Source organism: Canis lupus, chromosome 3 (assembly GCF_048164855.1).
Source record: "Canis lupus baileyi chromosome 3, mCanLup2.hap1, whole genome shotgun sequence".
NCBI classification, from domain to species: domain Eukaryota; kingdom Metazoa; phylum Chordata; class Mammalia; order Carnivora; family Canidae; genus Canis; species Canis lupus.
Window position 1 is genome coordinate 57,266,049 of NC_132840.1, and position 27,897 is coordinate 57,293,945.

The 27,897-nt window shown below is 52.7% G+C and overlaps 5 protein-coding genes across 7 annotated transcripts; 3 read left to right on the top strand and 2 right to left on the bottom strand.

The window, feature by feature from the left end:
* The first annotated feature begins 1,731 nt into the window (after nt 1-1,731).
* TM4SF5 (transmembrane 4 L six family member 5) lies at nt 1,732-9,244 on the top strand. Its single transcript, XM_072821481.1, has 5 exons — nt 1,732-1,978; nt 7,947-8,027; nt 8,563-8,699; nt 8,893-9,076; nt 9,155-9,244. Exons 1-5 carry the CDS (start codon nt 1,802-1,804, stop codon nt 9,167-9,169), a joined length of 594 nt encoding a protein of 197 aa, XP_072677582.1. The 5' UTR covers nt 1,732-1,801; the 3' UTR covers nt 9,170-9,244.
* Nucleotides 6,746-13,348, bottom strand: VMO1 (vitelline membrane outer layer 1 homolog). 2 transcript variants are annotated; one of them, XM_072821480.1, is made up of 5 exons: nt 11,529-13,348; nt 11,280-11,395; nt 10,622-11,006; nt 8,903-9,051; nt 6,750-8,657 (listed from the first exon to the last, which is right to left on the bottom strand). In XM_072821480.1, exons 1-3 carry the CDS (start codon nt 11,754-11,756, stop codon nt 10,709-10,711), a joined length of 642 nt encoding a protein of 213 aa, XP_072677581.1. In that variant the 5' UTR covers nt 11,757-13,348; the 3' UTR covers nt 6,750-8,657; nt 8,903-9,051; nt 10,622-10,708. The 2 variants fall into 2 exon arrangements, with proteins under 2 accessions (XP_072677580.1, XP_072677581.1); XM_072821479.1 differs by having other exon boundaries at nt 6,746-8,657; nt 8,903-11,006.
* Nucleotides 13,057-16,674, top strand: GLTPD2 (glycolipid transfer protein domain containing 2). 2 transcript variants are annotated; one of them, XM_072821477.1, is made up of 4 exons: nt 13,057-13,573; nt 13,673-13,737; nt 13,969-14,135; nt 14,230-16,674. In XM_072821477.1, the coding sequence occupies exons 1-4, from the start codon at nt 13,450-13,452 to the stop codon at nt 14,765-14,767; spliced, it is 894 nt and encodes a 297-aa protein (XP_072677578.1). In that variant the 5' UTR covers nt 13,057-13,449; the 3' UTR covers nt 14,768-16,674. The 2 variants fall into 2 exon arrangements, with proteins under 2 accessions (XP_072677578.1, XP_072677577.1); XM_072821476.1 differs by having other exon boundaries at nt 13,057-13,737.
* A 2,099-nt stretch (nt 16,675-18,773) lies between these two features.
* On the top strand, nt 18,774-21,270 carry PSMB6 (proteasome 20S subunit beta 6). The gene is made up of 6 exons (XM_072821478.1): nt 18,774-19,002; nt 19,381-19,448; nt 19,787-19,918; nt 20,034-20,163; nt 20,783-20,927; nt 21,053-21,270. The coding sequence occupies exons 1-6, from the start codon at nt 18,901-18,903 to the stop codon at nt 21,193-21,195; spliced, it is 720 nt and encodes a 239-aa protein (XP_072677579.1). The 5' UTR covers nt 18,774-18,900; the 3' UTR covers nt 21,196-21,270.
* A 2,821-nt stretch (nt 21,271-24,091) lies between these two features.
* On the bottom strand, nt 24,092-24,837 carry C3H17orf114 (chromosome 3 C17orf114 homolog). Its single transcript, XM_072821482.1, has 2 exons — nt 24,765-24,837; nt 24,092-24,371 (listed from the first exon to the last, which is right to left on the bottom strand). The coding sequence occupies exons 1-2, from the start codon at nt 24,835-24,837 to the stop codon at nt 24,199-24,201; spliced, it is 246 nt and encodes an 81-aa protein (XP_072677583.1). The 3' UTR covers nt 24,092-24,198.
* Nucleotides 24,838-27,897: the final 3,060 nt, after the last annotated feature.

Genomic DNA, 27,897 nt, shown 5'->3' on the forward strand with positions numbered 1-27,897 from the left:
CTTCTCCCTCTACCTGTGTCTGTGTCTCTGTCTCTGTCTCTCTCTCTCTGTGGCTCTCATAAATAAATAATCTTAAAAAAAATAAAACACGAGAGTGTAAAAAATAAATAAAATTAAATTAAAAAAATAAATCAACAAAAAGAGACAGAAAAATCAATGAAAAGACACATCAGAAACAACATGGAAGTGTTTTTAAAGCGTTCGGCAAAACTGAATACCAGTTGTCACAATAATCACAATTATCGTCCACAGGTCCTGTACCACAGAGTTCCGGGAGGTTCAGAGAAATGTCCTGTTCCAGGCATCCTCTGGTTCCAGTGGCAAAGCCCTTGTAGGCGGTGCTGAATCCAGCTGTGTTGTCAATGGGGGGAGGCCTCCCCGATTCTTCATTCTTCTTGAGTGAAAGGACTTCTCCACTGTCAGCATTTCCACCATGGTTTCAAGGGGCTGCTGGGGTCCCTGGCTGCACACCACCCCCTGGCCTCTGCACCCTACAAGGGCCTTCACCTTCATCCTGGCACCTAGGCCCGCCTCTGACTCACAGGGGGGCCTCACAGTCTCCAACCATGGGCCCTGTGCACAGTGAGGACTTCGTGAATCCCTCTCTGTATCGGAAAGGACTCTCCATGCCGCCATCAACAGAAGCGCCCCTCCAACTGGTTTGCTGGAAGACAGAACCTTGGAGGGATTGATCAGGCTTCAGGCGTGGCTGGATCTGTCAGCTCCGATGGTGCCAGCCACACCGTCTAGACCCCTCCCGGTCTTTGCTCTTCCTCTTGGGGGCTTGGCTCTCCTGCAGGCCCTCCCTCATGGCAAGGCTCTGCCACCAGGAACTTCAGCCACCCCCAACAGAACCAGAGCTTCTTTGACCACAGGCTGACCATGACCCGAGTCAGGAATTGATTCTCACAGGACTGACCCAGGTCCTGTGGCCATCACCGAATCACATACTGAGGCGGCAGGGGCAGCATGTTCGCATCAGTCGGGCCTCCTTGCTGAGAGACAGGCAGTGGCCTCAGCAGAGGAGGGCTTTTTGTTTTTATTTATTGATTATTGTTTAAGATTGTATTTATTTATTTGAGAGAAAGAGAGAGAGCTTTAAGTAGGGGAGAAGCCGGCTCCCCACTGAGCAGGGAGCTTGACTCACAACTTGATCCCAGGACCCTGGGATCACGACCTGAGCCGAAGGCAGATGCTTCACCCACTGAACCTCACCCTGGGCGCCCCAGGGGGAGGGATCTTTAAACCAGTAATGACAGAAGAAATGAGAGCACAATGAGGGTTCGCCACCATCCTTTTAGTTTCCTTCCAGAAGGGCCCCTCAGCCTGGGACCCCTGGGAAGGACAGGGCACCCCAGCTCACTAACTGCTCCTCACACGGGCCCAGGTTGTCCCCAGCACCTGCCACCAGGGAAGGGGAGTCACTACAGCTCTGGTGCCCCCGAGGCAGCAGGGACTTAGAGGCGTCAGGCTCTCGGCTGAGGCACAAAGCAGGCTAGCGGCCCTTGGGGGATGGCCGCAGGGGCAGGTGCAGGTGCGGCAGGAAGGGAGAAAGAGCACCCCAACCTCAGGCCACTTCCTGCGTGTCAAGCTCCTTGCCTCCACCCCCACACCCCCAGCTCGAGGGCAGCGGCCCCTCCACCTCCTCTTTGCGGTGCTCCTGCCTGTCTCTCCCTTATCTCTCCCCGCCTGATGCTGCCACTCCTCTCCAACCTTTGTACCTTGCTCCAGGCTTGTTTTTATTCTGGCCCCGGATCGGGGCTCACTTTCACTCGGGACTCGTAGGGGTGGCTGCCTCACCATGTGCACTGGGAAGTGCTCCCGCTTCGTGGGGCTCTCCCTCATCCCCCTGTCCCTGGTCTGCATGGTGGCCAATGCCCTCCTGCTGGTGCCTCAGGGCAAGACCAACTGGACAAACGTCAGCAACCTCAGTTTGCAAGTGTGGCTCATGGCTGGCTTCGTCGGAGGGGGCCTGATGGTGAGCGGGTGGGCGCCCCGCTGTGGGGTCCTGGGCTCGAGTGGGGTGGGGTGGGGGGTGGGGATGGCAGTCTGGAGGGACCTGGGTCCTCCCACCGCCCTCAGACACCGAGGGCCTGTGAGTCCTGGGGGAGGCCCAGGGGCCTGAGCTGAACATCCAAAAATCCAAGGGTAAAGGGAAGGAAGGAAGGAAGGAAGGAAGGAAGGAAGGAAGGAAGGAAGGAAGGAAGGAAGGAGCCCCCACTCCCTGTCCCTCCCTGCCCTGCGGGGGCGTGGGGAGGGTGCCACGGGCAGCAGGGCAGCAGATGCTATCGCGCATCCCTCCCTCTCCCTCGGAGGCCAGAGGGAACAGCTGGCCCTGTGGGTGGTGATCAGGGCTGGATGATAACGGGCATGGAGGCTGGGTGTGAGCACCTGGAGCCAGGAACAGGATCACAGCTCTGTTCATCCTGCCTGTTCCGCCTCCCCGTGGTCCCTCTACTCTCCGCTCACACTTCTGGATGCCCCCCTCCATCCTGGGGCTGCCTCGACTCAGAGCTCAGGTGTGCATGGTGGGGAGGGTGCCCCTGCCCTCGGCTTCCTGGAGACTCAGATCTGTCAGGAGTGGGGTTGACGAAGGGGGGGGGACGACACACACCTCAGAGACCTCTTCATCCCCACCCTGACATTTCGGGGAACTTCAGGGTAGGTTAACATGGCCATGGGATGTCCCCAGCTTGGCTCCTCACTCCTCAGAGGACTCACGGGTGAAACTCCCCAGGCAGGGCTCCCCTGGGCCTCTCTGGACACAGTGACTGTCCTCCCTGCACCCTCACTCAGCACCACACTGTGCCCCTTCTCCAGCCCTGGCCACCCCTATCTCCCCATGGTCTAACTGGCCTGCCTCAGGGGAGACCCCCCACGCTGCCAGCACCCCTGCCCAGGACATTCCTGGCCCCTCTCTTCCCACCTCCATGCCCCAGCTGCTCTTAAGGAGACTTTCTCGCCTGTGTTCGCAGAGTCCCTTAGGCACCGCGGGGACTAGGGCCACGGCCCTGCTCTCCCTGGAGCTGGCACTCCCTCTAGGACACATACAGCATCCAGAGAGCGCGAATGCAAGCCCTGTGGCTAACCAGTCCTGCCCAGTACTTGACAGGCACTCGGTTAATAACCTGTGAGCAGTACACAAAGGAGTAAGATGATTTCAGGCAAGACAGGCCCTCCCCACCCCCAGGAGACCAAGCAGGTGTGATGGCAAAGAGCTCCTTCCTAGGGCAAGGGGGGTTGGGCGTGGGGTGGGGAGTGGGCAGTGTTCATAGCATTTTCTTTCTTTCTTTTTTTTAAACATTTTTTTTAATTTTTTTATTTATTTATGATAGTCACAGAGAGAGAGAGAGAGAGAGGCAGAGACAAAGGCAGAGGGAGAAGCAGGCTCCATGCCCCGGGAGCCCGACATGGGATTCGATCCCGGGTCTCCAGGATCGTGCCCTGGGCCAAAGGCAGGCGCCAAACCGCTGCGCCACCCAGGGATCCCTCTTTCTTTTTTTTAAACATCACTTTCTATCCCTTTGAATTTCATTTCTAGGTAAGAGAATGCTTTTTTTTTTTTTTTTTTTTTTTTTCAGATTTTATTTTTTATTCCTGAGAGACACACAGAGTGAGAGGCAGAGACACAGGCAGAGGGAGAAGCAGATCCCTTCGGGTAGCCAGACATGGGACTCAATCCCAGGACCCTGGGATCACGCCCTGAGTGGAAGGGAGATGCTCATCCACTGAGTCACCCAGGCACCCGGAGAGTATATATTTTTGAAAATTTTAAAACTTTTTTCCAAAGAGAGGAGGGGAGGGGTCAGGGGAGGGGCAGGGGGAGATGGAGAGGGAGAATCCTAAGCACACCACCCCCATTCCCACCCCAATGTGAGGCTCAGTCCCATAACCCTGAGATCACGACCTGAGCCCAAATCAAGAGGCAGATGCTTAACCGACTGAGCCACCCAGGCACCCCAAGAATATACTTTTAATTTTTTTTAAGTAAACTCTATGCCACACATGGAGCTCAAAGTCATAACCCCAGGACCAAAAGTGGAGTGCTGTACCCACCGAGCTGGCCAGGCGCCCCTGTTTATAGCATCTTCAAGGAAGACCTCAGTGAGGTGACATCTGAACTGGACCCCACAAGACAAAACGAAGGAAGCTACACCACAGCCGAGGGTGGGCAGGTGGCTGGCAAGTACACAGCCTAAGCTGGCACATCTGAGGATCGTGTGGGCAGCCGGGGCAGTGGGGGTTTAATGAGATGAGCCCTGAGGCAGGCATGGGCCAGAGCATGTAGACCCTTGTGAAGAATGGGGATTTTATTATAACTGCAACAGGAAAGGTGCCCCGGGTGGGGGGGGGCCTCAGTCGGGGAACATCTGCCTTCTGCTCAGGTCATGATCCCAGTGTCCTGGGGTTGAATTCTGCATCTGGCTCCCTGCTCCGCGGGGAGTATGCTTCTCCCCCTGTTGGTGCTCCCTCTCTCTGTGTCTCAAATAAATAAAAAAACAAACAAACAAAAAAGTACAACAAGAAACTATAGAAGGACCTTTTACCTTGTTTTGAGCTTTTGAACTATTTTAAAAAAGATTTTATTTCTTTATTCATGGGAGACACAGAGAGAGAGAGAGAGACAGGCAGAGACACAGGCAGAGGGAGAACCAGGCACCATGCAGGGACCCCAAAGCAGGACTTGAACCCAAGTCTCCAGGATCACGCCCTGGGCTGAAGACGGTGCTAAACTGCTGAGCCAATCAGGCTGCCAGCTTTTGAACTTTGTTTTTTTTTTTTTTTTTTTTTTTTTTTTTTAAGATTTATTTATTTACTTATGATAGACATAGAGAGAGAGAGAGAGAGGCAGAGACACAGGCAGGAGAAGCAGGCTCCATGCCAGTAGCCCGACGTGGGACCCAATCCCGGGATTCCAGGATCGCGCCCTGGGCCAAAGACAGGCACTAAATCGCTGAGCTACCCAGGGATCCCCTGAACTTTTTTTAAAGTCATACGGACGAGCGCCCAGATCCTTAGCAGACAGCCCAGCAGATTTTTACAAAGCGGACCTCCCCATGCACCCAGCACTCAGACCAAGACACAGTTCATTACCAGAATCCCAGACGTGCCTCCCATGCCAGGCACGACCCCCACTAGAGTCCCCACCACCCTGATTTCTAACCCCATGGGCTAGTCTTGCCCGTTCAGCGCTTTATATGAATGGAACCCTGCAGGGTAGCAATTTTGTGTCTGGCTTCTCCAGCTCAACATATGTGTGTGAGGTTCATCCGTGTCATTATACAGAGGCGTAGTCTGTTATTTCTTGTGCGTTCCAGGGTGTGCATACACTGCAATTAATTTAAACATCCTACCATTGATGGGTGTTTGCATAGGCCCCAACTTGGGTTTATTGCAAATAATGGTGCTATGGACATTCCCACAGATGTTTTTAGGCGAACTTCTGTTTGCATGACTGTTGGATGGATACTTAGGAGTGAAATGGCTGATTCCTTTCTTTTTTTTTTTTAAGATTTTATTTATTTATTCATGAAAGACACAGAGGAGAGAGAGGCAGACACACAGGCAGAGAGAGAAGCAGGCTCCATGCAGGGAGCCCGATGCGGGACTCAATCCCAGGACCTCAGGATCACACCCTGGGCCAAAGGCAGGCGCTAAAACACTGAGCCACCCAGGGATTCCCGAAATGGCTGATTCTTAAGGTGCGTGCAGGCATTCAGTGCTCATGGATATTGCCAAAGGGTTTTCTGAAGTTCTTTTTTTTTCTTTAAAGATTTTATTTATTGGGCAGCCCCGGTGGCGCAGCGGTTTAGCACCGCCTGCGGCCCAGGGTGTGATCCTGGAGACCCAAGATCGAGTCCCATGTCGGGCTCCCTGCATGGAGCCTGCTTCTACCTCTGCCTGGGTCTTTGCCTCTGTCTCTCTCTCTCTCTTTCTCTGTGTGTGTGTGTGTCTCGCATGAATAAATAAATAAAATCTTTTTTTTTCTTTTTTTTTAAGATTTATTTATTTATTCATTCAGAGAGAGAGGCTCCCTGCGAGGATCCAAGGCAGCCACTCAACCGCTGTGTCTCTCATGAATAAATAAATAAAAATCTTTTTTAAAAAAAGGAACTAAACACTTTGGCTAAGAAAATAGAAATCTCAAAGAGGTAGGTCAATGGAAATTGGTAAACCCCAAAAGCAATTCTAGGTGTCTTTGGATCTGGGGGCTTTCCAGTTAAGCATCCCACCCAGAGGGCCACTGCTGGTTCTGCTGGGAGACATGGAAGAGCAGACAGGGAGTATCTGGAAGAACTCTACTCACTTTGGCAGGTGTTTCTATGACGTCACGAGGAATGAGATGACAGAATTAAACCCTCAGCCCCACCCGTAGAGAGGAATGAAATGATGCCTGGTACACTGTGTGCCACACAAGGCACAGAGAGGCAAAGATCAAGACAGCTGTGGAATTCCAGAGATGGGCAATAGGCAAAGAGCCTGGTGTGGTGCAACAAGATAAGGCCAGAGCCAAAGTGAGCAGCCTCGAACGCCTTCCCCAAGCTCAATCTCTCTCTTTCTCTCTTTAAGATTTTATTTATTTATTCCTGAGAAACTCAGGGAGACAGGCAGAGGGAGATAGCAGGCCACCTGCGGGGAGCCTGATGGGGGACTCAATCCCAGGACCCCGGGGTCACGACCTGAGCCGAAGGCAACCATTGAGCCATCCAGGCATCCTTCTTTTTCTCTTTTAAATATTTTATTTATTTATTATTTTAGAAAGAGAGACAGCGTGTGCAAGAGTGGGGGGAGGGACACAGGGAGAGGTAGAGGGAGAATCTCAAGCAGACTCAGCACTGAGGAAGGAACTGGACATGGGGCTCGATCCCATGACCCTGGCTGGGATCATGACTTGAGCTGAAACCAAGAATTGAGTCTCAACCAACTCAGCCCCCCAGGTGCCCCCTCCTAGAATTCAGACTTTATGTCTCCCTGAGGAGATCCTGAAGGATTTGGGCAGAGAAGAGACCAGTTGAAAGCTAAGTTCACTCTGGTGGTAGCAACGTAGGATGGAGTGTGCGGCAGCACGGGAGCAAGAGATTCAGACATCTCACAGAAAGGTGGAGAAAATGTCATCCTTCGGGGAGGTGGTGGGGGATTGATCGTCCAGACAGGTTCAAGAATCATTAAAGGAAAACTTGAGGGGCACCTGGGGGGCTCAGTGGTTGAGCATCTGCTTTAGGCTCAAGGCGTGATCCCAGGGTCCTGGCATCAAGCCCCATTGTGGGCTCCCCACATGGAGCCAGCCTGTGTCTCTGCCTCTCTGTGTCTCTCATGAATAAATAAATAATTTTTTTTTTTAAAAAAAGGACCAAGATTGTAGGTTGGGGGTCCCTGCACTGCCCATCAGGGCATTCACCAACATTCTCCCCATCCGCTCCACATAATCCCAGCTCACCAGACACTCCAACACCATTATTCCTTTCTGCCACGGAGATTTATTGTTATTGAGCATGTACTGAGCCACTCTTGACCTGAAGTCGATCTGGCATTTCATTAAATCCTGAGAACAGCCCTGTGAGGTGGGTTTTGAAGACCCAGAGAGATGAGGCCATCCCTAGAGTGTGAAGTGAGCACAGGGTTGGCATTAATTGACCCCAGGCCCTCTGACTACGGTTCAGCTGGGCACCTACCAGGCGCCAAGATCTATGGAGGATATCGTACATTGGGCCCTACCCTCTTGGAGGCTGCAGATAAGTAGGCACGTCAATGATGATATAAGTAAAGGCAGGAGGGAAGCGCGTTCCAGGAGTCAGGGAGATAAGGCCTTCCTACAGTCCAAAGGGCTGATGGCATCCCAGGCAGCTCCAGGGGGAGACTAGCGGCCCGCGACACCCCTGCAGTAAGGTGTGGAGGATGTGGGGAGCGGCGGGGGGCCTGGCTGTCATACTGATCCTCCTCTACAGGTGCTATGTCCCGGCATCGCGGCTGTTCGCGCAGGGGGCAAGGGCTGCTGCGGCGTGGGCTGCTGCGGAAATCGCTGCAGGGTAAGATTCAAACGAGGGCGGGATTGGGAAGACCCTCTGCATGGATCTTCGCAGAGCCACACCTGTGGCCACGGTCCCCCACCAGCTGCGGGAGCTCCTCCTCAGAGTCCCAGCTACGCCCCTGCACTTGGCCTCAGTGGGCATACAGAGGGGCGCTACAACTTCCGACCGACCTCCGCAGCCTCTGGCTCCAGGAGCAGCTAAGGCCCAGCCCCCGGGTTTGCAGGGAGGGTTTTTTGTTTTGTTTTGTTTTTTTAAGATTTTATTCATTTATTTGAGAGAGAGAGAACGAGCACGGGAGCACGAAAGGGGGCAGATGGAGAGGGAAAAGCAGGCTCCTCGCTAAGCAGGAAGCACCACTGGGAGCTCGACCCCAGGACCCACGACCATGACCCCAGTCGAAAGCAGATGCTTAATGGACTGAGCTCCCCAGATGCTCAGGGAGATGTATTTTGCATGCGCCGGGAGCCCTGCGAGGTAAGGTGCAGGCGCAGGAGAGGCGGCCTGCTCACTTCTCCTTCCATGGCACATCCAGATGCTGCGCTCCATCTTCTCCTCGGCCTTCGGGGTGCTGGGTGCCATCTACTGCCTGTCGGTGTCGGGAGCCGGGCTCCGAATCGGACCCATTTGCTTAATGAACGGCCAGTGGGAATATCACTTCAAAGACACCGAGTAAGGCTTCGCTTGCCCCTCTCTGCCCCGCCTTTCCCACCTGGATGCCCAACCTGCAGTGGGGGGGATGCACCTGCGCCAGGGCCTCCTCCACGTGGGCCACATGAGTAAACCTCCCTGGACACCTGCACAGGGCTGCAGGGAGGGCACACCCTCTCACGTGACCCTGCCCCCCCTCACCCCCACCCCGCAGAGGCTCTTACCTGCTCAACCATACTTTGTGGGACTTGTGCGTGGAGCCACCAGGTGTGGTCTCCTGGAATGTGACTCTCTTCTCGCTGCTGGTGGCCGCCTCGTGTCTGGAGGTCGTGCTGTGCGGGATACAGCTGGTGAACGCCACCCTCGGTGTCTTCTGCGGCGATTGCAGGAAGAAGGAGGTGGGGCATAGTGGGGGTGGAGCTGGAGCGAAAACCCCCTTGCTCCCTGGCTGCGTCCTCACTTTCTCTTTTCCGCAGGGCACCCCTCAATGAAGTTCCACTGATGTTGTGCTCCCTCCTGGATGCCCGACTGGCCCACCTGAACCTGGAATAAACTTTTGAACTCTCTGTTCGGGTCTCAGATGATGCCCTCTGTGCATGGAGGGCCCCAAGGCCTCCAGCCACACAGGGCCTCCGGGTGCTCCTGTTTGGGAACCCCCCCCAAGTGTCCTTAACAAGTAGTTATTGGCCTGTTAGAATGCGCTCACATACAGTGCCAAACAAGACAGGCAAGTTCCATATGCCCAAAGAATTTAACAACCCAGGGGTGTAAGAAGGGTACACATTTTTTTGACAGCCAATAGATTACTTCACTTTTTTTTTTTTTTTTAATTTTTATTTACTTATGATAGTCACACAGAGAGAGAGAGAGGCAGAGACACAGGCAGAGGGAGAAGCAGGCTCCATGCACCGGGAGCCCGACGTGGGATTCGATCCCGGGTCTCCAGGATCGCGCCCCGGGCCAAAGGCAGGCACCAAACCGCTGCGCCACCCAGGGATCCCAGATTACTTCACTTTTTAAAAAAACACGCTGGTGATGGGATAGGTATTAGCTGATGGAGGGACTTTTTAAAATAAAATAAAGTCCAAGAAAGTGAAATCAGAGCCGAAGTCTGGTAAATGGACAAGCCATCCAGGTAGCTGGGGGGTTACAGGTGGAGACCAGCAAGGACAAAGGTCCCAGGCAGAAATCCGTACGTGGAAAAGCCACTTTCATTTTTTTAAAAAATACTTTTTATTTATTAATTTGAAACAGATAGAGAGAAAGAACAGGAGCAGGGAGAGAGGGAGAAGCAGGCTCCTCACTAAGCCAGGAGCCTGTTGTGGGGCTTGATCCCAGGACCCAGAGATGTAACCTGAGCTGAAGGCAGATGTGTAACCATGGGAGCCCCCCAGCTGCCCCAGAAGAGCCATTCTTTAACTTTTGTAGGAAAGAAAAGGAAACGGTGAAAAAGACAAATTAGTCCAAACTCTAGAAAATGAAAGCTTAGGGTGTTCTAATGTTGCTGGCTCCTAATTTGGTAGACATTTCTCAACCTGAGGTCACTGATGGTTCAGAAAGGAAAGACCCTGAGCTCTTAACGAGGACAATATGTCTGCAGACACCACCATCAGACGCAAAATTGTGTTCAAGGGCACTTTTTCTTTTTTTAAAGATTTTTATTTATTAATGAGAGACCAAGAGAGGCAGAGACACAGGCAGAGGGAGAAGTAGGCTCCATGCAGGGAGCCTTAGGCAGGACTCAATCCTGTGTCTCCAGGATCACGCCCTGGGCAAAAGGCAGGCGCCAAACTGCTGAGCCACCTAGGCTGCCCTCAAGGGCACTTTGCTGGATGAAGAGTCCGTGACTTTCAGGGGCCTGCCTGGCCTCCTGAGCCCAAACCCAAATTTAGGCCTGACCCAATGTCGAGCTAAGAGGAAGACAAGGAGACGCAGCTTCCTACCTCTAAAACAAGCGAGACCACAGCAGAGACAGAGAAGCTATAATAGGGAGGGAGCGCGGTGGGACTGGCGGGGGGCCGGCGACCTCCTTAACTGCGGCAGCAGAAGAAGCGCACGTCGTTGAGGGCGGTGTCATCCTGGAGGCCCATCGGGGGCTCCACCTTGGTCTGCAGACCGCACACGCCTTTGGGGCAGGGCTTACTCCATTTCCCAAAGTCACCCCAGGCCAGGCCGGGCCTCTCCAGCTCCGTGCTGTCGGAGCAGCGGAAGCGTACGTTGTTGGCAGCCGTGTTGTCCCCGAGGGTCTGGCGCGCCTCCACCCTCAGCGAGAAAGCCACCAGAAAGCCACCGCCAGGGCACCACAGGGGCTCACTCCATGAGCCCCACCTACAGGGCAAGGGGAGAAGCACAGGGTCTGAAGTCCCCTACCCCGCCCCTCCATCCCTACTCGCCCTGGGGGCTTCTCAGCGGGGGGCTGCACCACGGGGGTAGGGGGGTGGGTTTCCTCACCTGACCTCCAGCAACTCCCCACCCACTCCTCGGAGGTCTCAACTGCCCCACAGCCCTGACCTTTTACCCTGTTAGCTAGAAGGGTGTGTGTGTAACAGAGAGGAAGGGGCTTATCCACATCCTCTGGGGTCCTTGGCCCTGGCCCCACACCTTCCAGACTGGGACTCCACCACCTGCGTGTTGCGCTCCGCATTCCCCCGTGAGCAGTGCAGTCGAATCCCGTTCAAAGCCGTGTCATCTCTGGAAATGCCTTGGGGGGGCTCTTCCTGGGCAGGGCAGGGAGTGGGGGGAACGGAGGGGTAAGGACCCGTGAAAAGATTGCCATCCTCTGTTCCTGTGCACACGTGCACAGGGTCCTGCGTCTCCTCCCCACTCCAAGACCTAGGCCTGAGCCCCTACCTTGAGTGAGAACCCACTGGCAAAGAATCCATCAGGACACATCTCCGGCCAGGCCCAGTCGCCCCAAGGTCCCCCATTGGTCACCTCGATGACCGACGTGTAGTCACTCAGGTGGTCAGCTTGTGCATTTCTGCAGCAGGTGCCCCACAGCAGCACCAGCAACAGCAGCTTGGCTGCGGCCCCCCTCTCCATCCTGTGGTCTCGGTGAGCTGAGCTACTTGTGTGCATTTATAGCACCACTGCGACTGAAGACTCTGATTACGGAAGGGCCTCCTGGATTAAGTGACACCCGAAACTAATCCATTCCAGGAACCCTGCAGACTCCACTTTCTATTCCGCAGATGATGGGACTGGGGCTTAGAAATGGCAAGCGACTTGCCTATGGTTGAGGTCAACAAGCCTGGAACCGCTCCCACACTAGGAAGCAGGAGCTAAAGTCCAGGGAGAGAAGTGATGGACAGGATTGGTCAGAAGCAACCTCAAGGACTCCAGAATTTGAAAGAGCGTTAGAGGGAGAGATGGGACAAGAATCCAGGAACTGGGGGAGGTAGAAAGCTTCTTCTTAGTAATTGGGGCCCTGACTCCCAGAGAATCCGGGGCACCCCTTCCCCCAAAGAGAAAATATACACAGAAACGATTCTAGGTAGTTTACAAGGAGGGGATGGAGAACGCCTAAGAGCAAAAGATGCTGTTTCTTCCATCACTTCCATGTCCTTTCCCTGAATGTTTTCCTAGCTATGACCACCAGGTGGAATCCTAATTTGGGAAGGAAAAAAAAAAAGACCTGAATTTGTCAGGGGGCGAACCCCGATTTGCCTGCTCTTCACACTCTCCTGTCTTCATGGGAGCCCACATCAACGTGGGGGAAACAGAGGATACATTTTCCAATGGACCTTGAGTTCTGTGAGGGCTCTTTTGTCTTCTTGAGAACTAGTACAGGGCATGGATGCAAAAATAGTTCATAAGGTTTGGTTTGAAGAATAATGTGGGTGGCATGCTTGCCCAGAATATGCAACTCTTGATCTGGGGGTCATGAGTTCAAGCCCCACATCAGGCAAAGAGATTCTTTAAAACACACACACACACACACACACACACACACGAGATGAATAACTGAAGAACCAGAAGCAATCTGGAGTTAAAAAAAAAAAAATGAAGCCACAAAAAATATAAACATTCAAAGCCTAAAGTAGGGATGCCTGGGTGACTCGGGGGTTGGGCACATCTGCTTTTGGCTCAGGGCTGATCCTGGAGTACCCGGATGGAGTCCTGCTTCTCCCTCTGCCTATGTCTCTGCCTCTCTCTTTCTGAGTCTCTCATGAATAAAAACAAATAAATAAAGCCTAAAGTCTAAAGCATCCAGATGGAGATAGGTCCCTTGAACACGGAAGAGTGAATTTAGAAGTGGGCGCTTCCTGGAATCCCAGGTGCCCTATGTTTGAACCTAACACGTTAAGATTTATGGAGCAATTGTGGTAAACTTTTGCATTTACAGTGTTGGCACATACGTTATCATTTAATCCTCAGATGCGATCGACAAAGTACCTATTATTGTCCTCAGTTTACAGTGGCCAGAATTCAAGCCCAGAATTAATGTCGGGCCCCCACCATTGCTCAGTGGGGAAACTGGTTCTCGGGGCCTTTCTTCCTTCTTCCTACAACCTGGCCCTACACGGAAGGCAAACGCAGAGATGTGTGGTTGGTGCTGAATCCCCCCCCCCAATCTTCTCCATTCCGTGAGTCCCCCCAAATCCTCTCCATCCGGTCCTTCATCGCTGGGATGCTGCCCTCTGGGGCAAAGGGCGCCGGGGAAGGGGACTTGGTAGGTTAATTATTAATTAACCCTTAGCACCTCAGCGTACCTCGGGCTTCTCCCGAGGAGACGGAGGGACAAGGGCTGGCTGGGGGCCGGTGAGGGGCGATGGCGCCAGCAGCAGGTACTGGGGTCGCGATGCTGCCGCTTGTCTCGCGGTGCTGGTTCCGCCACGCGATTCCCCTCGCGGTCCTCCTGCTGCTGCTGCTCTACGTCTGTGCCTGGAGCCTGCGTGAGTGTCCCCTGCCCTCGGCTGCCCTGGGAGGAACCGGGAAGCTCCGCGCGGGCGCCCCGAGCCCCCTCCTCACTGCTCGGCCTCGCCCCTCCCCAGAGGTCCTCCCGGGCTGCAGATCCGGGGCACAGTGGTGTGTCCCCCAGGGCCCACCGCCGGCCCAGGTATGCTGGGGACGGGGGTGGGATCCGGATCGCGGGGAGCCCGGCCAGGTCTAGGATCCGGGGAGGGGGTTGGTCCTGCTCCCAGTGTCCCCTTTCCCGTCAGCAGCAGGAGAGACGCCAGGCCGACTTTAGGAGTCACGTCTGCAGGGCGCGCCCGGGCTGCTCCGCGCAGGAGGCCCCGCAGGCCAGGGGTTCTGCTCCCGCCCCCTCCCACCCGTGTCTGCCCCCAAGGTCCCGCGGCAATCGGGCCCCCCGGAGGCCCCCGAGTGGGAAGAGCCTCAGTGCGCGGGCCCCCAGGGAGCGCTGGGCCGCGTGGTAGGGCCGTTCCGAGCCAGCCTGCACCCCGAAGGCGATGTGGCGTTGCCGCAGTACCTCGCGGGATGGAGGGCGCTAGTCAGGTGAGTGGCCTTGGGTCCTCCACCCCGGGGCCCGCCTCCCGGGGCCTCCCCCGCCCGCTCTCCAACCACGCTCTGCCTGCCCCCGAACACACAGGTTCCTAGCTCCCCTCGGCTCCATCTTCGCCTTCGCCACGAGCGAGGCCTCTGCCAAAGTGATGGCCCTCGAGGCGCGGGTGCACGGCCCGGAGGCGGCGCACTACTCGTCGCTGGCGGCCATGGCGGCGTGGGAGCGGCGGGCTGGCCTGCTGGAGCCGCACGGGGTCGCCCCTCGAGACCCCGCCGGCTCCTCGGGCTCGCGCACACTGCTCCTGCTGCACCGAGCGCTGCGCTGGTCCCAACTCTGCCTCCACCGGGTGGCCACCGGGACGCGGGGCGGGCCGGACGCCGGCGCGCAGTGCAGCGACGCGTACCGCACGGCGCTGGCCCCGCACCACCCCTGGCTGACCCGTCAGGCCGTCCGCCTCGCCTTCCTCGCCTTCCCCGGCCGCGGCCACTGGCTAGAGCTGGCGTGCCCGGGCGCCGGGGAGGCGGAGGCGCGGGCCGCGCTGGCCCGGGCGGCGGGCACCCTGGGGGATGTCTACAATCGCACGCAAGGCTTGCTGGCCAAACTCGACCTGCTGCAGCTGGCCTGAGGCCCCCGGAGCCCCAAGGGCCGCGCGTCCAGCCAGCCAATGCCCCGGAGGCGGGCCAGGGGCGGGGCCGCCGAAGCCACGCCTCCCTGTGACGCCACCGCCTGGAGGGCCCGCCCCTCCCGCTCTGCGCAGGCGCGGGGCCCGGGGAGGTGCCGCGCGGAATAAAGAGCATTCCTAGCGAGCGGTGGTGGATTTAGGGCGTCTAGTGTGATGACAGCAGGCGCTTAAGGGAAATAGAAAACAATGAATGTGGGAAGATGTGTCATCCCTGTTCCCGGCAGCCGAGCGACTCACGCCAACCCCCCCCCCCCCCCCGCCCCGGGGCCGCTCCCAGCCACTCCCAAGGCTGCCGTTGCCCACTGCGTGCCAAGTCTCCGGCCCAGACCTGCGCCCTGAGCCCCCGGCCGCGTCCAGCCGGCTCCTTCCTGAACGCCTCCATAGACGCCGCAGGTGCGGCACGTCCAAGCCCTGCACCTCTGCGTGTGTCCCCCGTCCCTGCCCATCACTAGCACCCTCCCCTGTCTGCTACCCAAGCCTAACACACCTGTGCGTCAGGCCTCACACCGGAGCAGGCAGAGCAGGTGCTCAGCTCATAACGTGTGTTCACGAAAACACGTCCTTGGGCACGCCCACGAGAGTGAGCATGAAAGCAGATGGCCGTGTCACACGATGAGAGCTCTCAAGTTGGGAGTCCAGCCCACTTTCCCCTGCACCCCAGAATCCTATACATGCACCTCCTGATTAGATACCTTCGCCTGGATTTCTGCTAGACATAACAAGCCTAACATGTCCAAGACTGAGCTGCGCATACCCTTTCCTCCCCGCCCCCACCCCCCAAATACTTCCTTCGCGGCGGAGTCTTTGCCAACTCAGTAAATGACCATTCATTCCATTCTTCGAGGTCCTTAAGCCAAAAACTTTGTAGTCATTCTGACTTCTGTTTCTCTTGCATCACACCTTCATCTAATCTGTCAGAATCTCACCGTTTCCCACGATCTCCGCTGCCATCACCCTTGCCAAGCCAACTTTATTGCCTGGATTATTACAGTAGTCTCCTAATGGACTCTCTGCCCCACACTTGATTCCCCTATTGCGTATTTTCAAAATAACAGCCAAAGTAATCTCTTAAAATATAGATCCTATCACATCACTTCCCAGCTCAAACCTTCCAGTGGCTTCCTATTGCACTCAGATAAAAAAAAATTTTTTTTTTAATTTAAGCAGGAAATTTTCTGGCTCGTATTTTCAATTGAGAATGATGAAAAGCTTCATAAAAGTCCTGCATGATCTGACTCTGTACGAGCTGAGTTGAACTCTTCCGAATTTCATTCAATATTTCAGGCACGATCCTGCCTCAAGATCTTTGTACTTGCTCTTCCCTCTGTCTAGAACGCTTTTCCCCCAAATAAAGAAATTACTTCTCTCCTTATATCCTTCTGGATTTTACTCAAGTGACTCCTCAGGGAGACCTTCCCTTGTTATTCTTTCTAAATTTTACACACACACACACACACACACTTCCTGTTTCCCTTCTCTACTTTTTTTTTTTATTAATATGAGTCACTATGTAATAACATGCTGTATATTGTACTTCTTTGTTTTGTTTTGTCTCCATTAAGAAATGTAAGCTGCATGGAGCTGAGAACTTCTGTCCATTTTGTTCCTCCATTGCTTCAAACAGTGCCTGCCACCTAGTAGACATTCAATAGCTTTTTGTTAAATGAATCTATGAACATTCAAAATGGTTCTGATGGCTGGAGCCAAGAGTCAAAACGAAAAAAGGAGATTGCACAAGGATGCAAATGTACTTAATGCTGCTGAATCAGACTTCAGAAATGCTTAAGATGCAAAATGGTATATGTTATTTATATTTTACTACAATAAAAAATTTTAAAGTAAAGAGGAAATGTGATTCTGGACAGTTGGTCAGGAGCCATTTCAACGAGGGTGTTATGTGGTATTTAGAAGACTATTGTAGATTCATAGGAAGACCGCTTAACACAAGAACAGCAAAATACACATTCTTCTCAAGTGCACATGATATCCTCCAAGAGTGACCATATGTCAGGCCTCAAGAAAGTCTCAATTTTAAAAGATTAGGGAGGCCTCAGTGGTTCACTCGGTTAAGTATCCGACTCGATTTCAGCTCAGAGTCCTGAGATCAAGCTGTGTGTTTGCCTCTGCACTCAGTGGGGAGTTTATTTGAGATCCTCTCTCAATCTCTCTCTTTTCACAATTTTTAATAAAGATTTTATCTGTTTGACACAGAGAGAGAGCACATCCAGAGGGAAGGGGTAGAGGCAGAGGAAGAAGCAGGCTCCACACTGAGCAGGGAGCCCAATGCAGGGCTCAATCCTAGGACCCTGAGATTATGACCTGAGCGGAAGGCAGACACCTCACCCAGGCACCCTCAAAAAATAAATCTTTTTTAAAAATGAATTTTAAAAGATTGAAGTCACAATAACTGAAATGAAATGAAAGTAGAAATCAGTAACAGGAAGGGATTTGAGAAATTCACATATAATGTGGAAAAGAAACAACATACTCCTGATCTTTTCAAAGACCCAACTTCTGTTTTATTTTATTAAAAAAATTTTTATTTACTTATTCATGAGGGACACAGAGACAGAGAGAGAGGCAGAGACACGGGCAGAGGGAGAAGCAGGCTTCATGCAGGGAGCATGACGTGGGACTCCACCCCAGGTCTCCAGGATCACACCCTAGGCTGAAGGCTGCACTAAACCACTGAGCCACTGGCGCTGCCCCCAACTTCTGTTTTAATTGGTTCCATTGTTTGCCTTCTATTTCATCTATTTCCACTCTGATCTTTATTATTTCTTTCCTCCTGCTTTTCTTTAAAGTTTTAGTTTGTTCTTCTTTCTATAGTATCTTAAGGATTTTAAAATAGGCCTTCAGAGCGACAAGTTTCCATCTGAGTACTGCTTATGCTGCACCTCTAAGTCTTGATATGTTTTATTTTCATGATCACTCATCTTAAAATATTTGCCTTGTGATTTCTCCTTTGACCCACTGGTTGTTCAGGGGTATGAGGAAGTGAAAAGACAATCTATAGATGGGAGAAAATATTTGCAGATCCTGTCTGATAAAGGCTTAGTATCTACAATATAAAAAAGAACACTTATGATTGAACAATAAAAAGATAACCCAATTTTGGGGCGCCTGGCTGGCTCAGTCGCTGGAGCATGCGATGCTTGATCTCCAGGTCGAGAGTCAGAGCCCCGCCTTGAGTGTAGAGATTACTTTAAAATAAAATAATATAGGGCACCTGGGTGGCTCAGTGGTTGAGTGTCTTTGACTTAGGTAATGATCTTGGGGTCCTGGGATGAATCCCGCATGGGGCTCCTTGCAGGGAGCCTGCTTCTCCGCCTGCTTATGTCTCTGCCTCTGTGTGTCTCTCATGAATAAATAAAATCTAAAATAAATAAAATAAAATAGGCTAAGGATTTGAATAGATATTTCTCCAAAGAAGATATACGAATAGTCAATTAGCATATGAAAATATGCTCAACCTCACTAATCATTAAGGAAACGGGTGGGGAAGCTATCCAAGATGGCATTTCACGCCCACAAGGATGGCTAAAATTAATTCACAGTGACCATGAGTGAGATGTGGAGAAATGGGAATGCTCATGCACACACACTGGGTTGGCGGGCCATCCCACGGGGCAGTTGCTATGCAAAACTATCATTTCATCAAAATACAAAGTATAGATGCAAAGTATAGAGTCCCTACACGACCCAGCAGTTGTACTCCTCGCATACAGAGCTAGGTATACACCTAAGAGAAAGCAGAGGTGCGCTGTCATTGGCATTCAAAGACGCTCAGGGCGTCCCCACACTCTGAACTACAACTCCCATCAGGTTACGTCAGCCCCGCGACGCTCTATGGGAAGCGTAGGCCGCGCACCCGGTCCCGGGAACTTTTCGGTTTGTAGGCTGTCCACAATGCCATCAAGCGCTCACTGTCGCAAAAGAACCTCACCTGTACGATACTTTTTCCTCCCGCCGTCAAGCGTGACTTAGCTGCGTCCACAGACTGCTTCCCCGCGGGACTGAAGAGAGTGACGGGGCGCTTTACGACAGTTGCTTTGTGGCACTGCCGGGAGAGGAAGATGGCGGCCACCTTGCTAACCGCTCGAGGAGCGGAGTCCGCGCCGGCCTGGGGTGCCGAGGCCATCACCCCGGACTGGGAGAGCCGGGAAGTCTCCACAGGGGTGAGGAGGCACTCGGAGTCCAGGAGATGCGCGCAAGGCGTGAGGCGAGGGAAGGCGGAGGCCTGAGAGGGTTGGAGAGCTGGAGGGCGGGGGCAGGGACGACGTATCCTGAGGATGCCGGTGACGAGTGTGGTACCTTAGGGGCGGGAGGTGGGAGGGAGGCGGGAGCGCGGAATCCTGGGCCCTGCGGGACGAGGGTTTAAGGCCGGGAGGGGCCCTTGGGGATTTGAGGATGGGCGTTGTGGTATTCTTGGGGTGTTGGGGGACCCCCGGGAGATTGGATAGCGTGCGCCGGGGGCTGCATTGAGTGGTCATTGGAGGGGTGTGTGCTGGAGAATGGGAAGGGGCCCACCGTCACCCCTTTCTCCTTTCTCCCAGACCACCATCATGGCCGTGCAATTTGAAGGGGGCGTGGTTCTGGGAGCCGACTCCAGAACAACCACTGGGTGAGCTCTGGACGCAAATCGGCAGGTCACCCCGTCTTTCCCTTCCTTCTTCGCCTAGCAGTCCATCCTTACCCTATACAGCGCCCTGTGGGAAGGGAGGGTTCTCCCCTCCTTGGACTTGCGGATGTATTCCAGCTCCTACTACTTTTCAGGCCCCCACTCACCCTCTGGTGAAACTTTTGTAAAAGTCTGCCGTCTGCCGTCCATCTGGCTTCAATTTGGCAGGAAGCTAATGGCAAATGCTGGAATTTCGACTCCAGAGCCCCTGGAGTAGGTAGAAGCTGGATGGAGGTGGGAGACAAGGGGGATCGCTCCCTCACTGTCCTGCCATCCTGCAGGTCCTACATTGCCAATCGAGTGACAGACAAGCTGACCCCTATTCATGACCGGATTTTCTGCTGCCGCTCAGGCTCAGCAGCTGACACCCAGGCCGTAGCCGATGCGGTCACTTATCAGCTTGGTTTCCACAGGTACTTGTGGGCAGGGGAGGAGCCAGTATGTGCTGAGAGTGGGGACCTGAGGGGCTGAATGGTCTGACTCCCAGGTCCTGATGCTGCCTTTGGTGTCACTCTCCTCACCCCCTAGCATTGAGCTAAATGAGCCTCCACTGGTACACACAGCAGCCAGCCTCTTTAAGGAGATGTGTTACCGATACCGGGAGGACCTGATGGCAGGAATCATCATTGCGGGCTGGGACCCCCAAGAGGGAGGGCAGGTAAGAAACTCTACCCCCACCAGAGTACTGGACCCATGCCTTTGATCCTTTCCCCACTCCAGTCATTTCCGTTTTATTTTTTCTTTCTTTCTTTTTTTTTTTATAAGACTTTATTTATTTATTCATGAAAGACACAGAGAGGGAGAGGCAGAGACACAGGCAGAGGGAGAAGCAGGCTCCATGCGTCCCCCAATGCGGGACGCGATCCCGACTCCCCAGGATCATGCCCTGAAGGCAGCACTAAACCACTGAGCCACCCGGGCTGCCCCATTTAGGTTTTCTTCCCAGTCTCTACCTCATTTACTCTTAACTGCCCCCCCAGGGATCCCTGGGTGGCGCAGCGGTTTGGCGCCTGCCTTTGGCCCAGGGTGCAATCCTGGAGACCCGGGATCGAATCCCACGTCGGGCTCCCGGTGCATGGAGCCTGCTTCTCCCTCTGCCTATGTCTCTGCCTCTCTCTCTCTCTCTCTCTCTCTCTCTGTGACTATCGTAATTAAAAAACAAATAAATAAATTAAAAAAAAAAAACTGCCCCCCTAGACCAATCCCACATGGACCGCTGTATGTACATGTGTTGCAGAGGGTACAACTGGTGACTCTGTCCTCCTTCCATCCGGCAGGTGTACTCGGTGCCCATGGGGGGTATGATGGTAAGGCAGTCCTTTGCCATTGGGGGCTCTGGGAGCTCCTACATATATGGCTATGTCGATGCTACCTACCGGGAAGGCATGACCAAGGAGGAGTGTCTGCAGTTCACTGCCAATGGTGAGAACTTGGGGTTTTGGGCCTGTGAACTCCAACCCTTATGTCCAAACCAGGCCAATATTCCTCATTTCTTATAGCAATGCCAGGATCTGAGTCTGACCGTAGATTTCTTCTTTTGTTCACAGCGCTCGCTTTGGCCATGGAACGGGACGGCTCCAGCGGAGGGGTGATCCGCCTGGCGGCCATTGCAGAATCAGGGGTAGAGCGGCAGGTACTTTTGGGAGACCAGATTCCCAAAGTCACCATCGCCACTTTGCCACCTCCCTGATTCCTGGAATCCTAGGCTACAGTAAGCGATACCCCATAGTGACGTAAAATTCAATAAACAGTTTGTCTAAAAGAATCTGCTTTGAGGATCTTTTCTTCACCTCGAGCCTGCATTTGTTTGGCCCACACTGGTGTATATGAACCTCTGCTCTGAGCTGGGAGGCAGTTGGAGACAAGCCTTTGCAAAAGTGATTTTCCAGCCTCCTTTTCTTTCTCCCCACTCGCTTTTCTTCACCATAGCCAGGTCCTTAGGATACCAAGGTGTGGTTGAAATAGGAGCTCCTGGGGATCCCTGGGTGGTGCAGCGGTTTAGCGCCTGCCTTTGGCCCAGGGCGGGATCCTGGAAACCCGGGATCGAATCCCACGTCGGGCTCCCGGTGCATGGAGCCTGCTTCTCCCTCTGCCTGTGTCTCTGCCTCTCTCTCTCTCTCTCTGTGACTATCATAAATAAAAAAAAATAAAAAAATAAAGAAAAAAGAAATAGGAGCTCCCATCCCCTTCCCTGCTCCATCCCAGGGGTGATCTCAGAATCCTGACCGAGACCGAATCACTTCCCCTAGGCCTGCCTCCTGCTTGTCATCATGGGTAGCTCCTGACCCCAAGGCCAGAGGACACCGGATGTCCAGCACAAGTTCACAGTCCCCTCTGCCCACATTTACTCTCTGTCACCTCATCTTGTCAGGAGCAGCAGTGTGACTACGTTGGCTTTGAGGGGAAAGGTGGACTTTGTTTGCAAATAGAGTCCGAGGTGAATGTCAGGTGGGGAGGGGGCCCTGAAAGCTGTCATTCCCTTGGCAATGTGATGGTGAACCAGTCTTCAGCCCCTACGACGGGGGCTGCGAGTTGACTCTGGCCCCCCAAGGCCGTCTGCATTCAAGCCGGGGACCTAGAGGAGCTCAGCAGTGTTCATTCATGGTGCTCGGTGTTCTCGGTCTCCCCTGTTTTTCCTCCACTCCATGGATAAGGGAACTGTACAACCACATTTGAAAACTTTGTTCTAGAATGTGATCCAGCTCTGGAGGATTTTCAAGGTTACAAGAGAAGCTTCCTGAGGAGGTGAGGGGTTCTGGATTAAGCGAAAAAAAATAGAGGGTGTCTGATCCCAAACATGTACCTCAACCTTAACCGTAGAGAGGGACACCGGGGTGGCTCAGTCAGTTAAGTGTCTGACTCTGGATTGAGGCTCGGGTCATGATCTCAGGGTCATGGGATCAAGCCCCACATCAGGCTCTGCTCTGAGCGGGGTGGGGGTGGGGTGTCGACTTCTCTCTCCCTCTTGCCACCAATCCCCCCCCCAACATGCCCATGCTCGCTCCCTTGTTCTCTTTTCCTCTCTCTCTCAAAAATAAATAGATCTCTTAAAAAAGTAAGTAAATAACCCATAGAGAGAAGAGAAAACCTTTGATTTTTCTGTAAAACCTGTTCACCCAGCTGTCCCTTAAGGTAGGTGTCTTTGATTCCTCCCCCCCACCCCCAGCTCTGCGTTGAGCCCAACAGTTGGTCCCTCAAACTCTACCCACTTCTCGCCTTCTGTACGTCACTCTTCCGTAAGTGATGCTACATAATTTCAGGTGTGCAACATAGTGATCCTAAACAGCGTTACTGTGCTCACTCCACACCCCTGTCTTGACCCAAGCTGCCATCAGGGCTTGCCTGCAGGATGGCAACAGCCCCCTCCATGACCTTGCCGCTCCTGCATCTGCCCTTCGGCAACCTTTTCACATAGAACTACCGGAGGGATCTTTAGATGTAAGGCAGAGCCTGTCGCCCCCTGCTTGACCTTCCTTGGTGTCTTCCCATCCCATCTGGGATCTAGGATCATATTTTAGGTCCTTATCATGGCCCTGCTGACCCAGCAGTTACCCCCAGTGTTGACGCTCTGGTCACTGGCTTTTTTTTCTCTTCCCTAGGACCTCAGGGGTTTTGCACTTACATTTCCTGTTTTTCCTGCCCAGGACTCTTCCGTGATTTTATTTTATTTTCTTAAAGATTTTATTTACTTATCTATTCATGAGAGACACACAGAGAGAGGCAGAGACAAAGGCAGAGGGAGAAGCAGGCTCCCTGTGGGAAGCCCGATGTGGGACTTGATCCCAGGACCAGTGAGCCACCCAGGTGTCCTGATTTTTTTTAATAAACTTTTTTTTTTTTTTATGTTCATCTCTCCACTCACAACTTGAACTCACAACTCGAGATCAAGAGTCACATGCTCCACCAACGGAGCCCGCCAGGCATCCCATAAAATAAACTTTAAGAGCAGTTTTAGGTTGACAGCAAAACCGAGCAGAGGTTGCCCGCCTGCCGATGCCTGCCTTCACGCTCAGCTAGCTACGCCCCCACCCCGCCCACCATCCGTCACTGTCACTATCGCTGTTGCCATCCTGAACCAGTGCATTGCAGCCATTACAGCAAATCCGCACGACACAGGGCTTCCCAATTTTCACAGGCTCCTTACCATTCAGGTCTCAGCTCAAATGACCCCCTTATCAGAAAGTTCCTTCTCGACTACCTGGGGTTCAGAAGCATCCCCTCCATCCTGCCCTCCCAGCACCGTGTAATTTGCTTCCTAGCATTTACTGTTCTCTCTCCCGGCTCGTGTGTTTATTTACTGTCTGAGAAGAGGAGGTTCCCTGCCTGGTCCACTGAGGCAGCTTCATTGCCTGCGGGGCTCCAGCCTTTCCACACTGCTCACCACTCTTAACCCTGGGCTCGATTTTGGCACACCTGCTTCAGCCAGCTCCACCTGGGCCCCGTGTTACATGAGCTGCGTCATGTTTACTCCCCACTGCGTCCGCTCCCGTGGGTGCTGCACCCCCAGCTCAGCATTGCGACCCAGCCCCAGGGCCTCAGGCTCCAGCCACTCCCCGCACCCTAGTACGCTCACGTGCACACAACACTTGGTAACTCTGGGTACATTTAATGACAACGTCACGGGGAACCTGGGACCACACGGATCATGGAGAAGCCTGGGGAGGCAGGGTGGCAAGGCGCCTGCTTGTCCCCATCAGATGGTAGAGTCGTTGGCAGATGCTAGGTCATGCAGCTGGTGGCGGAAGGAGAGTCGGGCTTTCCTGGTGAAGTAGGCGCCAGACCCTAAAGATGGAGTCCCTCCCTCGGCCACAGTGGGGGCAGGAGCCGGGCTGGGATTTGGGTCTGGAGGGACAGCGGGATCCAGGCCTGAAAGGGAGATTGGAAGGGGAAGAAGGGTGTCGTGGGTCAGTGTCCTTCCTTCCGCAGTGAGGAGGGAAGAGGCCAGGGGGTCCTGGGGCAAGGAGTGGGGATGTTGAGACAGCAGGGCTGCTTTCACTGCCTCTGACCTATGTACTCACGCAGAAGGGCCCCCGATGCCCTGCTGTCACTGTCTTGAAGGTGTTAATATATATATATTTTTTAACCAGGGGCTTCACCTCCTCATTTTGTACTGGGCCCTGCAGGGTATTTAGGCAGTCCCATGGGAAAGTCCACCTCCCCCCAGGGAAACAAATGATCCTTTTCCCTTCACTGGTTTAAACATTTACCTTTCTCCCCAGACAGAGAGAGCCCCCCGTTCTCCCCAGCCCCCCCCCATACCTGCTCCTCTTTGAGTCCCCTGCTGTCTCCGGCACCCACACCATGGGAAGCACCATGCCCACTTGAGACCCATCTCAACAGTGGAGGAGACCCGGGATGCTGGCAATGGCCAGGAGGGCCCCAGGGGGAGGGGTGTGGTTTCCAAGCCCCCCCCCCGCCCCCCACACTGTGGGCCAAACTACCACTTAGCCTCAGACCGCCTGGTGATTATAGGCGCCAGGGGGTGGAAGGAGGAGGAGAGGGAGGACAGAAGAGGTGGACAGACACCCCATTCAAACACCTATCCTTTTGTGCCCCCTTCATTTGCGGGCACTCTCTGATCTCCAGGGAGAAGCAGGAGGACGCCAGAAGGGGGGTGGAAGCGACAGATGGACGGACAGACACACAGATGCAGAGGAAATCCACTGTAGCCATGCCTGATGACTCGGTGCCCACCTGGATGCTGCCTGGGAGTCATCTGTGTTCTTGAATGAGAATTCAGAATGCCCAAGTTGTAAATAAAATAAAATAAAATAAAATAAAATAAAATAAAAAATTTAAAGATTGTATTTATTTATTCATGAGAGAAGCAGAGACTCAAGCAGAGGGAGAAGCAGGGTCCCTGGGGGGAGCCCGATACAGGACTTGGTCCCAGGACCCCAGGATCACCCCTGAGTGGAAGGAAGGGAGATGCTCAAATGCTGAGCACCCCAGGTGTCCATTTCTTATTTCTAAAACAATTTGAAGTGAAAATTTCCACGCAGTTGAATACTCACTCATCTGTGTACAGTTCTCTGAGTCCCAGGGCATAACTGCCCCAATCAAGATACTGGTCTTGTCACTAATGTCCCTCGTGTGTCTCACTGTCAATCTCCTCCCCACCTCCTGCCACAAGCACCTACTGATCCCAGTTCGATCAGTGTAGATTGGTTTTGCCCATTACAGAACTTTATATAAATGAGTCATATCGTATTATGTTTTTTTGTCTGGCTTCCTTCAGCATAACGGCCTGGAAGTTCACCCCAATTGGAAGTATTTGCAGTTTACTTGTGTTTCTTGTAATATTAGTTTTATTGATATAATGACATGCTGTAAAATTCATCCATTTAAGGTATAGGAGTCAGTGGTTTTTACTGGATTCACGGCTGTGCAAACATCACAACTAATTGTGTGACATTTTCATCACCTTCGAGAGAAACCCTATGCCCGCTGCGAGTCACTCCCCTGTTCTTTCTCCCCAGCGGGTGGCAAACACTAAAATACCTTCTGTCTCTACAGATTTCATAGAAATGAAATCATACGATATGTGGTCCTTTGTGTCTGACTCCTTTCACTTAGCATTGTGTTTTCTTTTTTTTTTTTAAAGATTTTATTTATTTATTAATGAGAGACACAGAGAGGCAGAGACACAAGCAGAGAGAGAAGCAGGCCCCCTGTGGGGAGCCCAACGTGGGACTCGATCCCAGGACCCCGGGGTCACACCCTGAGCCCAAGGCAGATGCTCAACTGAGTATACCCCCTGTGCTGAACAGAGTTCAATCTCAGGGCTCTGAGATCATGATCTGAGCTGAAATCAAGAGTCAGACTTTCAACCGATTGAGCCACACAGATATCTATGTTCATTTTGTTTTTTAGATTCTGCATATAAGTGAAATCATATGATATTTGACTTTCTGTCTTATTTCACTTAGCATCATAACCTCTAGATCCATCCATGTTGTTACAAGTGGCAAGATCTCATTCCTTTTCATGGTTAATATTCCGGTGTGTGTGTGTGTGTGTGTGTGTGTGTATTCCACATCTTCTTTATACATTCATCAATCCAAGGACATTTAGGTTGTAAAAAATGCTGCTATAAACATGAGGGTGCATATCTCTTTTCAAATTAGTGTTCTTCTTTTTTAAAAAATACTTTATTTATTTGACAGAAAGCATAAGCAGGGGGAATGGCACAGGGAGAGGGAGCAGCAGATTCTCTGCTGAGCAGAAAGCTCTATGCAGGGGTCCATGTGTGGCTAGATCCCAGGACTCTGGGATCATGACCTGAGCCCAAGGCAGGTGCTTCACGGATGGAGACCTCCAGGCGCCCCTAGTGTTTTCATTTCTTTTTTTTTTTTTAATTTTTATTTATGATAGTCACAGAGAGAGAGAGAGGCAGAGACACAGGCAGAGGGAGAAGCAGGCTCCATGCACCGGGAGCCCAACGTGGGACTCGATCCTGGGTCTCCAGGATCGCACCCTGGGCCAAAGGCAGGCGCCAAACCGCTGCGCCACCCAGGGATCCCTGTTTTCAATTCTATGGATAAATACCCAGTAGTGAAATTACTGGATCATGTCGTATGGTCGCTCTACTTTTAATTTTTTGAGGACCCTCTCCGTATTATTCCCCAGTAGCCACAGCAATTTACATTCCCACCAACAGTGCATGCAGGTTCCTTTTACTCCACATCCTCACCAACACCTGTTATTTCTTATCCTTTTTATTTTAGCCATTCTGACAGGTGTGAGGTGGTATCTCATTGTGGTTTTGATCTGCATTTCCTGATGATGAGTGATGGCGAACATCTATCTTTCCATGTGCCTCTTGACTATTTGTATGTCTTCTTCGGGAAAATGTCTATTCAGGTCCTCTGCCCATGTTTAAATCAGATTATGTTTCTTGGTGTTGAGTTGTAAAAGTTGTTGGCCTGGCATGGAGGCCGACTTGGGGGTTGAACTGAAGACCCCGGGATCAAGACCTGAGCTGAAATCAAGACTCAGATGCTTAAAGAACTAAGCCACCAGGCACCTGTATAAGTTCTTTATATATTTTGGATACTAACCCTTTATTGGATATGTCACTCACAAGTATCTTCTCTCCTGTTCAGTAGGTTGTCTTTTAGTTGTATTGCTTGTTTCCTGTGCTTCTCATTTTGACAAAATCCCAATAGTGTATCTTTACTTTTGTTTCTCTTGCCTCAGGAGACATATCTAGAAAGAAGTTGCTACACCTGATGTCAGAGAAATTACTGCCTGTGTTCTCTTAAGGGTTTTATGGTTTCAAGCCTCACATTTAGGCCCTTCATCCAGTTGAGTATATTTTTTGTGTATGGTGTGAGAAAGTGGTCCTGTTTTCCTAGCACCATTTATTGAAGGACTATCTTTTTCCCATCAG